This window comes from Rhinoderma darwinii, chromosome 3 (assembly GCF_050947455.1).
Source record: "Rhinoderma darwinii isolate aRhiDar2 chromosome 3, aRhiDar2.hap1, whole genome shotgun sequence".
Lineage (NCBI taxonomy): Eukaryota > Metazoa > Chordata > Amphibia > Anura > Rhinodermatidae > Rhinoderma > Rhinoderma darwinii.
The window spans coordinates 330,551,846-330,569,627 of record NC_134689.1 but is presented as its reverse complement, the minus strand read 5'-3'; the positions used below and the strand labels follow the sequence as shown (position 1 = coordinate 330,569,627).

General features: G+C 43.1%; 1 protein-coding gene across 1 annotated transcript in view; it reads right to left on the bottom strand.

Moving 5' to 3' along the window:
* Positions 1 to 17,782, bottom strand: part of IQCH (IQ motif containing H) — a 124,580-nt gene that overhangs the window by 106,134 nt on the left and 664 nt on the right. Inside the window, exons 2-4 of the mRNA XM_075858331.1 lie at positions 17,630 to 17,749; positions 15,801 to 15,895; positions 13,566 to 13,671 (exon numbers count right to left, since the gene is read on the bottom strand). Coding sequence (XP_075714446.1) covers positions 13,566 to 13,671; positions 15,801 to 15,895; positions 17,630 to 17,749 — 321 coding nt within the window. The remainder of the gene's footprint in view (positions 1 to 13,565; positions 13,672 to 15,800; positions 15,896 to 17,629; positions 17,750 to 17,782) is intronic.

The window sequence follows — 17,782 nt, the reverse complement described above, 5'->3', positions numbered from 1 at the left end:
AATAAGCCCTTATATTTATACCTTTCCATCCTTTGGATCCACTTCTGGCGTTGTCTCAAATAACATAGCCAAAATCTGAGTGTGTGATCCTGGCCTAATAGTGCAGACTTTTACGGAGGCAGTGATGTCAATTATGTTTATTCATTTATTTTTTTACATTACTTTATGGGGAATAAAAATTTATTTTTAACTTTTAATATTTTAGTTTGTATATTATTTAACTGCCTTTTACTTTTTTTTTTAATGCCCCTTAGGGCACATTCAGACGTGGCGGAATTGCTGTTGAATTCCGCTGCGGACAGTACGTAGTGGAAATCTGCAGCAGCCATTTTTTTCATTGGTTTCTATACCCATTTAGGTAACTTAGTTCAGACGTTGCCTAACTGTGCGGAAATTTTCACTCCGCAGCATGCACATCATGTTGTGGCGTTGCAGCGCATTTTCACTGCGGATTTCAGCAAAGGCTGAAATCGGCGGCAAGTCCACTGTTTTATCCGCAACGTCTGAATTACCTGTCTAATATGCCAATGTTGCTGCAGATTCGTTGCGTAATTGCCGCAGAGAAATTCCGCAGCGAAAACATTAATAAATTCACATGCGGTGCGGCTTTTAAATCCGCAGCATGTCAATTTATGCTGCGGATGTGTGGTCTACTGTTGCGGGTTTTCCCCACTGAATTACAATGGGGATGTAAAACCCACAACAAATAGCCAAGTGTCTTGTGACTTTTGCAGGGGATACGCTGCGAATCCGCCACAAAAATCGCAAATGAGAAAAAAACACCTTATGGCTATTGTCATAGCGACGCGTTGCACTATAATGAGTACAGCCCGGCCTCCTGGGATGACGTTTCATCCCATGTGACTAAACTTTACAGCTTTAAAAAAAAGAATTCTCCTAGCACATGTTAAAATCAGATTCATCTGTCAGACTGTTAGGGCACGTTCAGACGTGGCAGAATTTTTTTCGCTGCAAATGTTGGTGCAGATTTGGGGAAATTACGCAACGAATCTGCACCAACATTTGCATATTTGACAGGTAATTCAGACGTTGCAGATATCACAGCGGACTTGCCACAGAGTTCAGTTTTTGCATTGCAAAGGCTGAAATCCTCAGTGAAATTCCGCTTCTTCTCCACAATGGAACGAGCATGATGCGGAGGGAAAATCTGCACTGCAGACTAATTTCCGCACAGTTATTTTCTGCAACGTCTGAACTAAGTTTCCTAAAAATGTATAGAAAGAAATGTAAAAAAACGTCTGCTGCAGAATGCCACTGCGGACTGTCTGCAGCGGAATTCAACAGCAATTCCGCCACGTGTGAATGTGCCCTTAAAGTGTAACTAAACGTTTAACAAACTTCTGACATTTCATAGTTACGTTAGAAGTTTTGATTGGTGGCAATCAAAACTTCTTACTAGGGATGCATGGTGCATCGAAACTTCAATACAGTTTCGATACTGTGCACCCTCAAACGGTTCAATACCGTTAATTCATGTATTTCGATACGAAGCCGTGCAGCCACACAGCTAAGTATAGTAATACATGAATGTTGTTAGAGCGGGGCTGCGGCTGTGTAATACAGTCATTACCCGCTCTTGAGTCCTGACAAGTGCGCGTGCGGTCAGCTTGATGTGATGTGACCGGCACTGCACTAATGATTGCCGGCCCAGAAGACAGAACATGGCGGGCAAACTGCAAAACACCCCCATGTTCTGTCTTCACTGCCTGTGTTGCCACTCATTAGTGCAGCACCGGCCGCATCACCTCATGCTGACCGCGCATGCACATCCTGTCAGGAGCGGGGCAATGACTGTATTACACAGCCGCATCCCCGCGGCAGAGATCAGAGAAATCTCTCATCTCCGCCGCTATTGCCCTGAATACCGCAATCAAAGCTGACTGCACCATTCAAGGGGTAAATGAGAAGGGGGGGATGCCCTTTGGATCGTGTCACAGGGAATCCCTGTGACGGGATCAAGGGACATACCATATATGGGCAGACAGCCCAGGGTCCATTGAAGGACCCCAGGGCTGTCTGACCATATTTCCTGTTAAAGTAATGTTAATTTATAAAAATAAAAATAAAATAAAAAATACACACATTTTTACAATAAACATTAAAATAAGTATCAAGTTCGGAAAGGAATTGCAAAGCACTGGCTGGATGCGGAGCCACCATCAAAACAAGAAATCATAGGGGCACTTAACTCACAGGTTCTGATGGAGTATAGGATATACTCCAAGAGGGGGTCCAGGGTCAAGTTCGACAAGCAATGGGCTAGGTGGATTGATCAATCTGGGTATGCTTCTGTGGAGCTAATGAGACTAAGGCAACAAGTGCAGGTATAGGGTCACTGAGGGGAGAGGATGGGAAAAGTGGTACTGAGGAGATCGGCTGGGGGGGATACAGGGGGGAGTTGGGGGGAAGGGAATGTTTGGTTAAATGTAAAGAATTGGGTCTGTTGAAAATTGCTTGTACACTGTATGAGAACGTATAATGACCTGTAATAATGTGGAGTTTTGTTGAATAAAATTGAACTGATTAAAAAAAAACATTAAAATAAAAGTCTCAATACATAAAATATACACATTCGGTATTGTCGCGACCGTAATAACACATTGAGGGTATGTTCACACGCAGTGGTTTCAGACGTTAGTGTATGTTCACACGGCCTATTTTCAGACGTAATTCGGGCGAGTTTCGTTTTGGTATCGAGTATCACAATACTACATGGAGTATCGGTATCGAAGTCCAAATTCTGGTATTGTGACAACCGTACTTCTGACATGTCACTATGATATGTCAGAAGTTTGTTAAACGTTTAGTTACCCTTTAAAGGGATTCATCACTGTAGAGAACATTTTTGCACTGTTATAGAGTTCAATGGTGATATGCTTTACACCACTGTGAGCATGATTTGGTATTATGCATGATGATCATGGGCTTGTGTATGGCTACTCGGCCTCTGATATTCTATACATGAAGCTCCAAATAAAAGCCATTAGCCGCTGCAGTCACAGATATTCCTACATCCCAATAACAACCCTTACGCCAGGTCTATATGGGATGGAAATGCGGTAGATTTTCCATGCCGGCAAAAAAGCAGCAGATTACAGTATTAACCACGTGGATGAGATTTGAACAAGTTTCATCTACATGCCTCAGAACATTTTCCACACGGATATTAGTGCAGGATGTGGATTTTCAAATTTGCAGCATGTTCATTCTGTTCTAGATATTCACTACGGATTGCACCCTTTTCAATGTAGAAGGGTTGAAATCCACAGTAAAATGTAACAGCGCCTATTTTGTCCCGGAGAAATCTGCAACAAATCCGCTATACGTGTGGGTAACACCCTAAGGGTATGTGCAGCGGATACGCTGCGAAAAAGCATATCTGACCAGAACCCACAGAGAATTCCGGCCAAAAAACGCACCAAACCGAGCTGAAAAAAATCCCCTAAAAAACAATACTTACCTATACTGACGTTGCCATAGCGACACATCCCTCTGTTCAGCCTGGATTCCTGTGATGATGCTGCAACCCATGTGACTGTAATTGGCAGCAGAAGTCACATGGGATAAAACGTCATCCAAGGAGGCCGGCTTGCACGGAGAACAGCCGAGGGAACAAGGAGCTGTCGCTATGACATCGCCAGTGGGGTAAGTATAAATATTTTTATTAAATTGAAACAAAACTCATATTTTTTTTCAGATTAGCCATTTTTGCAGAGGAATCACAGCTTTTCTGGCGCAAAAATCACAACATTTGCTATTTGTTGCGGCTTTTATCCCCATATTGAATCCAATGAGAAAAAAAACTGCGACAAAAGTGCAACATAAAATGACATGATTGAAAAACGCACCGCAGGTCAATTTGTGAACGTTTACTCAAATTTTTTCTTCAGCGTGTGGATGAGATTTGTTCCAATGTCATCCACTTTTCTGCTACTGTAAAATGCTGCGGATTTTCCACAATAATATCCGTTGCAGAAAATCTGCAGCTAATACGCCCAGTGTGAACATACATGACGTATTTGTTGCAGATTTTTGAGACCATTCCAGAAGTTGATTCGGGAGGAAGGAGAAGTTTAGTTTCTTCAGTTATACTTCCCATTTCTTTTGAAACCAGTTATGGTTTTGGCTCAAAAATCTGCAACAAATACGCAATGCGTGAATCCAAGCGAATAATAGACAGGGGTAATATGACAAACTGAATTGAAAGCATGCTTCTTCTGACAGCAATAGGTTGAAAGTCACGGAGATCTCAACCCCGCAGCACATTCTACTTCTATTTATCTATGCACTTGTGTAGGTGTGACTAAAATCACAAACTAAAAAAAGATGGACACGTTGGCAGACATTTATCAAAAGTGGCGCCATTCTAGCCAATGTCTAAGCTAAAGCTGGTCAGTTTTATTGACATTTGCTGCGACAAATTTATGACCACATTGATAAGTCTGTCCCAACATAAACCACTGCCAATAACTTTCACACTGGCTAACATTACTCGACTTTTTCTGCGCCAGGGTCTGTGTAGAGTAGATACGGGACTTGTGGCAACTTTTTTTTATTTTTTTTTAAATTTAAATTTCATAAATGAGTCTAAATTCTGACCAAGCAATAAGCTATGGCCACTTTTCACGATACTTTTACAAACTGACAAATAGCAGTAAATTCTGGCTCAAATGGTTAATAAATATAGCGCATAGCAGGTTATACACTATTTTGGTGTACAATGCAGCAACATCAAGCACAAATGCATTCTGAAATGTGGGCCAAAGTTGTAGTCATGTATAGAAAAGATTTTGACACGGATTTTTACAATTCCAAACTATTTATACAGCATTTATATTTTTTAATAATTCAGCTATTGACGCTGAAAAACAAATATTAGCACAAACAATGCATTCGGAACGTCTTCAGACCCTCTCAATTTTTTCAGATTTTGTTATGTTGAGGCCTTGTGCTAAAATAAAATTCTGCACTCCATACCCCATAATGACAAAGTGAAAACAGAATGTTAGTAATCTTTGCTAATTTATTGAAAAGGAAAAACTAAAATATTGCATTGACGTAAGTATTCAGACCCTTTACTCAGTACTTGGTTGAAGCACCTTTAGCAGTGATAACCGCTTCCAGTCAACTTGGGTATGATGCCACTAGGGTTGTACACCTGGATTTGGGGGTTTTCTGCCATTCTTCTCTGCAGATCCTCAGGTTGGATGGGGACAGTTGGTGGACAGACATTTTTAGGTCTCTTCAGAGATGTCCGATTGGGTTCAAGTCAGGGCTCTGGCTGGGTCATTCAAGGACCTTCAGAGAGTCGTCCCTCAGCCACTCCTGCGTTGTATTGGCTGTGGGCTTAGAGTCATTAGCACAAATAGGGAGAAAACCCACACATTTTTCTGTAGATCAGCGCTGTCTGGTGTGTCTGGGGCTCAGATTCCCACAAACTTGAAAAAACACATTAAAGAGGCTCTGTCACCAGATTTTGCAACCCCTATCTGCTATTGCAGCAGAGTGGGTGTGTTTAAAAGTAAAAGTCCAAGTGGGCGTGTATTATGTGCGTACATCGGGGCGTTTTTAATACTTTTACTAGCTGGGCGTTGTGTATAGAAGTATCATGCACTTCTCTTCAGAACGCCCAGCTTCTGGCAGTGCAGACACAGCGTGTTCTCGAGAGATCACGCTGTGACGTCACTCACAGGTCCTGCATCGTGTCAGACGAGCGCTACAGTTGATTCTGCAGCAGCATCAGCGTTTGCAAGTAAGTAGCTACATCGACTTACCTGCAAGCGCCGATGCTGCTGCAGAATCAACTGAAGCCTCTGGTGCCGGTGTCCTCGCTCGTCTGACACGATGCAGGACCTGTGAGTGACGACACAGCGTGATCTCTCGAGAACACGCTGTGTCTGCACTGCCAGAAGCTGGGCGTTGTGAAGAGAAGTGGATGATACTTCTCTTCAGAGCGCCCAGCTAGTAAAAGTAGTAAAAACGCCCCGATGTACGCACATAATACACGCCCACTTGGACTTTTACTTTTAAACACACCCACTTGGACTTTTGCAGGCCTCATTTGCATAACTACAAAAATGGTCATAACTTGACCAAAAATGCTCGTTTTAAAAAAATAAAAACGTTACTGTAATCTACATTGCAGCGCCTATCTGCTGCAATGGCAGATATGGGTTGCAAAATCTGGTGACAGAGCCTCTTTAAGTAAAAAGGAGGAATCTCAGGAACAAAATGCTTGAGCCAGAGTAATAGTACAATCAGGGCCGGACTGGGACTTAAAATCAGCCCTGGCATTTTTAAGCACACAGGCCCACTGCAGCCGACAGTTGGGCTGGAGTAAATGGGACCACCTTTCAGCTATACAAGACATGTGGAGATTTATTAAAACAGGTGTAAATGAAAGAGGAATAGTCCTGATAGCTCCAACTCCATCGAATCCACTGCACTTCCACGAGAATAATGAACATGGATTCTTTTAATCGTTGAAATAAACTTGGAACATTGCTTCCCTTTAAATACTTCTAAGCGCTGGATCAAAGATCTTTTTTCCCCCTTCTATTGCTTTGCCGTGTGCCGTCATGCAGGATCCGAGCGCAGTCTGGACTGAGACGTTCTGTGGGTGAGCTGGAGGATCCCTCCTGTCTTTTTAAATAATGAACATATTCATTATTCTAGAGGATTTTTTTTTGCTGAGCAGAAAAAAATTCAAACAGACTTCTTTCTGCTGCATGTGAATGGGGTATAAAATAGCACATTCACTATTAATGGATGGAGAATGTTAGTGGATTTGAAAGGGATATAGGTGTGGAATCAGGGACTTAGTCCTAATCAAATCTTGATTGCGTGATCATGGCCTAATACTGATGTATAAAGATTGCAAATTATACCAGTATACAATGCTAAAATATCACCATACTGTAACTAAATAGTATGATTTACATTTTATTTTCAGCCATACACACACGCACACACACGCATGCACACACACACGCGCTGGACTCATGATGCACAGATGCAACCCACAAGCTGGACACATGCTGCATTCCTGCCACTCACACCTAGGACACATGCGCACGCACACCACTCACATCTAGGACACATGTGCACGCACACCAAGGACAGATGCGAGTGCGGATGTGACCTTAGGTGTGCGTGCGCACGTCTCTTACACCTAGAACACATACCCCACCCACACTTAGGATATATGCTGCGCATGCACCACTCACACCTAGGATATATCCTCCACTCTCACCACTAACACCTAAGACATATGCCGCATGTTGTCAACCCACACCAAGGACACATGTTGAACACGCACTCGGCACAGATGCTGCACACAACACTCACATACTAGACACGTACTAGACACATACCGCACGCACTACTTACACTGGACACATACCGCACACACCACACAAATGCTAAACACATACCTCACATAACACTTAAACACTAGACCTATACCACACATACCACTCACACTGAAAACAACACACACACAAATGCCACTAATACATTAGAAGACACAAAACTCACACAAATGCATATTTGTGCTTAGGGGCAGTAGAAAGAGCAAGCCCATCACTGATTGGCTGATGCTCAGCGAACCAGCGTTAGGTTTAATGTGTACATGCGGACTGGGCAGGTACTGATACTCCTTTTCCTCTGCGGCGCCAGAGACGTGCGCTAATGAGCGAGGCATCAGTGCAGAAAACAAGTCTAGAGCTGATTAGCTGTGACTCGGCCAACAAGCACTATACTTAATTTCTGCAGGCAGCAGTTATTGTAATGTTGGTGCTTGTGTTCACCACTGTCTGCAGTGCCGATTCTAGCTTTGCTGCTGCCTGAGGCGAAAATTGAAATGGCGCCCCCCAGCTTTTGATTGACATCCCCCTGGCTGTTCTACATCACTGGCAGCCTATTCCAACACTTGCGGATGCGCCGTTGCCTTGTACTGGCATGCGTGATGCAGCCGGGCAGAGTACACCTCGCTGCATGGTGTGTACCCAAGTAGTACAAGGCAATGGCGCATCCGAGAAAGTTGGAGGAGATTGGTAGTGATGTATAACAGCCAGGGGGTGTCAATCAAGCATGGAAAGGTGGGTTTAGAGGCAGGACTCTGACTGTTCAGGATAGCAGCACCGACCCATGACCCTTTAATAAGTAATTAGCATATATCGTGCGCCGGTTTAAAAGTTGATTTTATAGATTTTTCTGCATCTGAAAACAACATACAGGGGAATGTTTGGAAATATTGTCAGGTCATGTATTACCGCATGGTGGCGGTTTAAGGGGTTAAAACTACCAGACAGGTTCCCATTAAAGATACAATGAATTGAAAACAATTCCCTCTGCCCTGCAATTTTGTTATTATAAATATATTCTATACAATTACAGCAGAACCAAGCTCTGACATATACGGCTCCAGAACAAAGCTCATACATATATACAGTGCCAGAACCAAGCTCAGTACATAAATACAGCATCAGAACCAAACTTAGTACCTATATACAACACCAAAACCAAGCTCAGTACATATATACAGCTCCAGAACAACCAAACTCAGCACATATATAGAACACCAAGACCAAGCTCAGTACATACTGTATATACAGCTCCTGAACCAAGCTGAGTACATATATACAAAACCAGAACCAAGCTCAGTAACATATATACAGCACAAGCACAAATACAGCTCAATTTAGTGCAACCCCTGCCGTATAGGTTTGTACGACGTAAAAATATAGCTTCCAGTATGGCCCGAACAATGGTAAGGATATGCTGGGAGATGCGGTTTAACAAAAAATAAAAATCATTATCAAACCACCCATTGACCCATTGTCTCGCTGCAGATCATACAGTGCCTACAGTGCTGATTAGAGGCAGAATAAACATTCACATTAAGTGACTATCTCAGGTTCTAATTGTTCTTTTTCTCTTTTCTTCTCCATCTGGTCCAGACCTCTATGATGACTTCTCCCGGCCACAGCCCATTTCTGCAGTTTACCGCTCAGATGTCTTCAGCTTCTCACTATTCTAAAAGATTTCTGCACCTATAAACGAAGATAAAATTCTCATGGTGACACACATTGTAAATGTGACACAAACCTCTAAATATAATAGTTCCATACACTGCACCTCTAATTATAATAGCACCATACACTGTGTCCCCAATTAAAATAGCACCATATACTGTGTCCCACACACGCACACACGGTGCTCCTCAGAGATAATGCCCCCATAGAGCCCCCTGGAGATAGTGCCCCCCATACAGCCTCCCCTGTATATAGTGCACCACATATAGCCCCGCCTTGTAGAGTGTCCCACATATAGCCTCCCCTGTAGATAGTGCCCCACATATAGCCCCCCGGTATATATAGCGTCCCACATATAGTCTTCCCTATAGAATGTGTCCCACATATAGCTCCCCCTGTATATAGTGTCCCACATATAGCCCCCCCTTAGTGTCCCACATATAGCCTCCACTGTAGACTCTGTCCCACACATAGCCTCCCCTGTAGTGTCCCAAATATAGCTCCCCCCACTGTAGATAATGCCACTGACACTGGAAAAAAAAACCAACCTTACATACTCACCTTGATGCCTTTCCCACGCTATCCTGTCAATGCAGACCTGCTCTCTTCTGAGCAGGTCTGCTGCGGCTGAACGACGGTGCTGTTTGGCAGGGCAGAATGACTTGCCCAGCCAATCAGCGCCTTTCAACAACGGAAGCGGTGCAAGGACGTCATTGCGCCGCTACCAGCGTTGAAAGGCGCTGATTGGCGGGGCAAGTCACTTTGCCCTGCCAATCAGCGTCATTGTAAGGCAGGTACAATTAGTGCAGGAGAGGGTGGTGGCGACGGCTGGTTTCAGTGCCGCCACCGCCCCCTTAGAGGCGCAGTGGGCGGCCGGCACTAATTGTTTGGTCGGCCAGCAGGCGGCCCACTGTTCACCGGCCCATCTGGCATTTGCCGGAACTGCCATATGGCCAGTCCGGGCCGAAGTACAATCCATGTGTGTATTCTAATTTAGGCAATACAGCTACGCGTTTCGAGATCAAACCGACCTCTTCCTCAGTCTGATATAACACATAATGAGCTGGGTCTTCAGCATTACTTTATAAAACTGAAAAAAACGCCAAACTAATCCTGATCAAAATAAAAAACATTATGTCATTGTGTGATTAGGTACGTAGGGTCCCTCGGTTGGTCGGCGGATTCCTTCTCAAGTCGCTGATGGTACTAGAGTCAGTGTTTTGTACGAGGCTAGGATCTGGTAACATCAGCGGCTTGAGAAGGAATCCCCCGAACAACCGAGGGACCCTACGTACCTAACCACAAAATGACATTTTTTTTATTTTTAACCCCCCCACCCTTTAATATGTGATTCTGTTGTATTGTATTTTATTGCATTATTTAAATATTTTTACTTATTTAGGCTTGTGCCAATCATCATGGCAATTTTAACCTTTCTTCTCCACAGATACGCATTACAGGGTTTTGTGCTCCCAGCACAACACTGTCAGGTTAGCATAAATGCTTACCCTGTCCTTTTTGTTCCGTATAACTTCACAGTTGATGCGTTATGTGCGTCGGGCATCTCCCTTTTTCTCTCTTTCTTCTCTGCTTAGGGTCATTGTATTGTTGGAAGATAAACCTTCGGCCCACTCTGAGGGCCAGAGCACTCTGGATCTGGTTTTCATTAAGAATACCTCTATACTTTGCTCCATTCATCTTTCCCTCAACCCTGACCAGTCTCCCTGTCCCAGCCGCTGATAAACACCCCCACAGCATGATGCTGCCACCACCATGCTTCAGTGTAGGGATGGTATTGGGCAGGTGATGAGCAGTGCTTGGTTTTCTGCAGACGTGACGCTTAAAATTTAAGCCAAAAAGTTAAATCTTGGTATCATCAGACCACAGTATCTTGTTTCTCACAGTCTGAGAGTCCTTTAGGTGCTTTTCTGAAAACTCCAGGCAGCTTTCATGTGTCTTTTACTGAGGAGAGGCTTCTTTTTGGCCACTAAAGCCCAAATTGGTGGAGTGATGCAACTGCTGGTTGACCTTCTGGAAGTTCCTCCCATCTGCACACAGAATCTTTGCAGCTCAGCCAGAGTGACCATTGGGTTCTTGGTCACCTCTCTTACCAAGACCCTTTTCCCCCAATAACTTAGTTTGGTGGGGCAGCCAGCTCTAGGAGTAGTCCTGCTTGTACAAACTTCTTCCATTTAAGAATTATGGTCTGTGTGCTCTTGGGAACTTTCAGTGCAGCAGACATTTTTTTTTGTACCCTTCTCCAGATCTGTACCTCCACACAATCCTGTCTCTGAGCTCTACAGGCAGTTCTTTCCTCCTCATGGTTTGGTTTTTGCTCTGATATGCATTGTCAGCTGTGAGCCCTTATATAGACAGGGGCGTGTCTTTCCAAATCATGTCCAATCAAATGAATTTACCACAGGTGGACTCCAATCAAGGTATAGAAACATTTCAAAGATGATCTAGAGAAATGGGAGGCCCCAGAGCTAAATTTCAAGTGTCATAGCAAAGGGTCTGAATACTTATGTCCAAGCAAAATTAGAGTTTTTCATTTTCAATAAATTTGCAAAAATTTCTAAAATTCTGTTTTGAGTTTGTCATTACGGGGTATTGAGTGCAGAACGTTTGGGAAAGACTTGAATTTTTTTATTTTAGCGCAAGGCCTCAACATACAATGTGAAAAAAGAGAAAGTGCCTGAAGACTTTCTGAACGCACTGTATGTTTAGGGTATGCACACACGGGGCAGATTAGCTGAGGATTTACCACAATGGATTTCACTTGGGAATTTACAATATTATAGTAGCAGCAGAAAGTATGACATTTTAATATATCTTATCCACACACTGCAAAAAAAATAAAAGATTCCTGGAAAAACGTGTGGAAATTGAACCACCAGTGCGGATTAGCAGTCTGCAGCATGTCAATTTCTCTTGCGAAAACGCTGTGGAATTTCCGCATAAAAAATCCGGTGGGAAATTCTGCAGCTAATCTACCTCTTGTGCACATACCATTACATTTGGCATTTATACATTATGTTCTATTAGGTCACCTATCCTGACATGTCTGTTTGAGTAAATACTTGTATTCCCCATAAAGTAACAATTCTGGAGCATCTTTTTTTTTTTTTTTTTTTTTTTAGAACTCTGCGTTTTGTTGTTCCTCGGTTATTCTTCCTGCAAGTGTATGAATAAATTGAAAACAGGGTTTTTACCATTTTACCTATCAAAGGGACACAGTCTGACACTGTCAAATCAATTTTGATAGTTTCAGACTTTATTAGGCACACCCGATTGGCAAGGTCATGATTTATATCTCCGTGTACACAAAAAAAAAAAAGATAAAGACAAGTTGATTTAACCAGTTTGTTCTCCTTGTTCTATATCCTTTTGTCTCATCACATATTGAATAATCAAACAATTGGATCCAGCAAAATAGAAATTTGTTCCATCCACAAACCACTTCTTGGATACACTTCAACATTTTCCTTAGTTTGCCAAGAATATTCATGTTTGCCCATATTCCATTGATGGAAAACATTTTCTTCTTGAACAATTGTAAATATTGTGGAATGTTGGAACTCTCCCGATGAGAAACCTTAACTTAAGATGCTTGATGACTCAATATGCTATCTGCGACCCTCCTTTCTTTTCATGGGAATCCCGAGTAACAGTTACTGTGTCTCCAGATAATGTAGATTTCAGCATTCATTACTGGAGTACCGGTTCAATACTTATATAGCCTATTCTACCTTCTGACCGGTCAAGGAAACACAAGTCTATAGATTACAAAAGCAGACATTGGAGGAGTAAGGCTGTGTTTACATCAGCGTTGCCCTTCCGTTGAAGGGTTCCGTCGGAGGATTCCGTCGGGTTAACCCCTCAACGGAGAAACCTTAGCTTCCATTTTCCTCACCATTGATCTCAATGGTGACGGAAACGTTGCTAAAGGTTTCCGTTTGTCACCGTTGTGACAGGGTTCCGTTGTTTTGACGGAATCAATACGGAAACCTCAGACGGAACGCCTCAACGGAATGGCAACGCTCATGTGAACAGGCCCTAATAACAAACCTTCTCATGATATGATAGGATGATCACAATCTATACAAACATGCTCAGAGGGTAACTAAACTTTCAAAAAACTTTTGACATGTCAGAAGTTTTGATCGGTGAGGGTCTGAGCACTGAGACCCCCACCGGTCACTAAAATGAAGCAGCAGAAGCGCTTGAGTGAGCGCTGTGCCGTTTCCTTTCTGAAAAGCTTTTCTCAGCTTTCCTCAAATGGTGGTGTACAGGCTCAATGGAAAATCTATGAGACCATACACCGCTCATTCGCTTTCCGAGAAAACTCAAAAACTAAGCGGCACAACATTCATCCAAGCGCTTCTTCCTCTTTGTTTTAGCAATTGGTGGGGGTCTCACCGCTCGGACCCCCACTGATGAAAATATGGTCAATATGACATTTGGAAAGTTTAGTTACCCGTTAAAGTTTGTACAGTTGGTTAGACTAACCTGCTGCCCAGGTGACGTGTGACTTGTTGGAGGATGTGGTCTTGTATTTTGTAAATCTGACACTAGTGATTTCTGGTTCTGTTTTGCAGCTTCAAGTTGAGGAGCCCTATAAATATAAAGCAAAAACAAAAAATTTTGTATTATCAGATGAAACATTAAACATAGTTGTAATGACTTATCTCTTACTAGATGTACTTTCATATGAGGGCAGCACACATGCAATTTGTTTAATCTGTGAACATATCATGGAAATCAAAACTAGAGAAGTAGTAGGAGGGTGGTGTATGTGTTTCCTATTCACAAAGTCTACGGGGCGGGGGGGGATTTATCAACCTTTCTATGTCGTTGAGTGCTGCGTCGGAAATAAGGGCGTGACGCTGCCCGACGCCAGGACTTGAGGGGACCCGGAGGGAGAAGAGGAGCGGCTAGGATGAGTATACCTATTTTTTATTTTATATCTGATGGGTAGAGGGGAGTTGTCCACAGGGTAGCATAGGTTCACGCCCCGTTGACGCTGAGTGGTGAAGACCGTCCAGTTGTTAATTTATTAATAAATTTGCATATCAGCCGCGGACATGAACAGGCTGAATGAAGGGGGAACAGAGGCACCTACAGACACAAAATAAACAGCGCTTGAGTCTGGGGAAAGGGAGCAATTCCGGTGAGGCAGCAGATTACCATTTTTGGGGACATGACAGGTTCTCGTTAAAGTCATGCTGTATTACATACGTCCTTGTCAATGAAAGAGTTGAAGGGGCTTCAAATTACTTGTGACACATCAAACCCTGTAGCATTGTAAGCAGCACAATCCCACCCTTCATTCCATCAAAAGTCCAGAATCCAGAATCCCCTCCACAGACCAGATATAAAGCAAAGCCAAATAAGAAGAAAGCCAGCATCCAATATTGAAGTTAAAGAGCCATATATTCCCCCACCCCAACTCTTGCAGGGTTCTTTGATAAAGGAAGTCCTTTATTCAAATCTCATCCACATTGCTGCTACTGTATTCTGCGGCGGATTTTCATCAGCAACTCCGCTATGTGTGAACTTAGCCTAACGCCCACTTAGTCTAAAGTAAAAACACGCCCAGTTGGGCATTAAGAAGTAATTAGCATAAAGTTAAATCGCTCCTAACGTGGTAAAAATAGATATCTTTTCTAAATAAAAAGCACTGCTGTCACCTACATTATAGCGCCAATCTCCTTATATAGGAGATAGGGCACTTATAATGTGGTGACAGAGCCTCTTTAAATGTAGAGCCATCTGTAAATGAGGGGTCACCTCTCCATGAAAACCAGTGCTATAGCCCATTTGTTCTCTGCATTGGTGGGAGCTCCGGCTGCCAGAGGCCCATTGATTTTACTCTTGACATGAATGATTGATGTGACATAAGAGATGAAGAAGAAGAGATTCAGCATCCCAAATTCAAGTTGAAACATGATTTAATCCAACACAGAAACCACATACAACATTTCAACCCTCGCAGGTGTCTTTGTCTAGGAAGGGAGTAAAGTGTTTTTGGTTTTTTTCTTCACACCAAAATCTGCATGATTTGGTGCAGATTTGCTGCGGTGGAAATCCCTGCAGCTTTCTGAAGATTTGCTGTGGTCATTTTCCGCAGCAAATCTGCTGCGTGTAAAGCCTTAGGATAAGTTCACACGTAGAGTAAATACTGCGGATTTTCCGCAATGGATTTCATAATACAGCGGCAGCAGAGTGTATGAGATTAAAACAAATGAAGAGCGGAAAAACTGCTCAGAAATTGACCTGCGGTGCCGTTTTTTTAATCCGCAGCATGTCAATTGTATTTGCTGCTTTTCTGTTGTGGGTTTTCCCCATTGAATTCAATGGGGAGGTAAAGCCCGCAACAAATAGCAGATGTTGCGTTTTTTTGCGGTGGAAAAGCAGCGATTCTGCCGCAAAAAAAAAATGCAAAAATCTTTTTCTTACCTAGGATTCTGTTTCTTCGTCCAGGTCAGCCTCCTGGGACGACGTTTCATCCCATGTGACCGCTGAAGCCAATCAGAGGCTGCGGCGGTAACAAGGAATGAAACGTCATCCCAGAAAACTGGGCTGCAGGACGGCAGAGGGACGCATCGCCATAGCTACGTATGGAAGTATGAAACTTTTTTTTTTAATGTGCAGTTTACCCCAATTTGGTGCGGTTATTCAGCTGTAATTCCCTGTGGCGCACATGGTGGATACTTGAATGTGGCAGCCAGTGGGAGCACTCACCATTTAGAGACACGTGTTGTATACTTCTCCTTATTGTCATGTAGAATAGTCATTGGGCTGCAGTTGATGTAATTCAAGTAGTCCTGGGTGTGCTTCTGTCAAATAGACAACAATCAAACATTTAGTTGTATCCCATTCACAAAAAATCCACTATTAGGCTCTGTTCACACTGAGTTTTTTTGCAGGCGGAAAAATCTGCAGATTTTGACCTGCCGGCAGAACAACTGCCGCGTTTTCCGTGACGTTTTTCGTCTGCAGCTATTGAGCGCCGCGGGCAAAAACTGCCAAGAAAAATGCGATCTCTGCCTCCCATTCATTGCAATGGGAGGTCAGAGACAGAATCGCCCGAAGAAAGGGCATGTCGCTTCTTTCTCCCGCAAGTGTTTTTAACCTCTCGCGGGAATTAAACGCCCCCACCTCCCATTAAAATCAGTGAGAGGCGATTTTGGCCATTTTTTGGCGCGGTTTCTACGTCAAAAAAAGCGCCGAAATACTCTGTGTGAGCTAGCCTTAAGGCCCTGTTCACACAAGAGTTTCTTGCAGACAGAAAAATTTGCCTCAGATTTTGAGCTGCCTGTACTTTTTTGACGTGGTTTTCGCAGCGCTTTTTGCCCACGGCCATTGAGCACTGCGGGCAAAAAACGCAGAGAATAACGCTCAGAAACATGCGCCGCAAGTTTTTTCTGCCTCCCATTGATTTCAGAGTGAGGTCAGAGGCGGACCCGCGGCAAGAAAGGACATGCCGCTTTTTTTTCCAGTGGGCCGCTAAAAGCAGTTCATGAAAGTGAATGTGACCGCGTTGCGAGCTATAGGTTGCTGCAACCGCGACCTCAGGAAATCCGAACCTGCTGGATTTTGTGCAACTGCGGTGGTCGCGGCAACCAGTGGGTCGCAATGCGGCCATATTCATTTTCATTATCTGAAGTGCAGACGATCTTTGGTCATACGACCTGTGTCATGGCTAAGGTCGCCAGGTAGACCTAGAGCAAGTATTACTACATTAAGATCATTCTTCTTTTTTTTTTTTTTTTTTTTTTTAGAAAAGAACAGACTTTACTCTCCCCAATTTTTGTAAATAAAGTTTATTCACTGTGTATAGTCTGCAATATTTTGTACTTCAGTTCTTTACAGTCTTCAAGATCTCTGCTTGCAGTCAGTGAGTGAATGGAGCCATTCACGTTTACATTCAGTGGCTAAAAACCTGTACTGATCATTTTTTTTGCTCACACAGGTGTAGAACTTATTAGAAGGCGGAGCAAGTCCTGCGTCTGTATGAGCAGCATATATTCAGGACAAGTTTTTCACCATGAGGTCACACCCAATTTTAACCCAATTTTATCATAAAAGGGGATATCCAATGAGAACAGCCCTCTTCTCAAACGTAGCCCCTTCTGGCTGATCGCAGCAGACCAACTGGTAGAACCCCGAGTAATATTAGCGGCTGTCACCACTACCTGCAGCACAATATATTACATGGTGCCTATTGAATGGAATGGGAGTCTCTAGAATACCTGGTCGCACCTCGTCCACCAGAGGGACAGCAGCTCGATTTGTTTCTGCCTCTCAGACTTCTGGCAGTCATTTCACTTTTTCATTGTGCGCCACTTTGGGATGACTATACATTAGTGTTTATTTCTATTCATTTACATAATATGGACAGATTTTCCCATAAAAAAATGGCTCTTATCGAATAATAATTAGCTTTGCATGTATATCATTCAGAGGAACATTCCTATATTGGAAGTTTTGGTAAATTGTGGCTAGCTCTTTGTGTTTATGGCCAATGTTAGTCCCGAAAATTCATCAGTAAAATTGTATCATTTTCTTACCCTCAATCCAAGCTCGGTCCTTTGAATAGCTGTCTCCAGGACTTGGACATCCACAGTAACGCCATTCTCTTGACTTGTCTGCACCAGTTTCTTCTTTAAGTGTTCCAAGTCATTCTGAACCTGTATATACAAGAATGTAGCATGTCAGTAGTG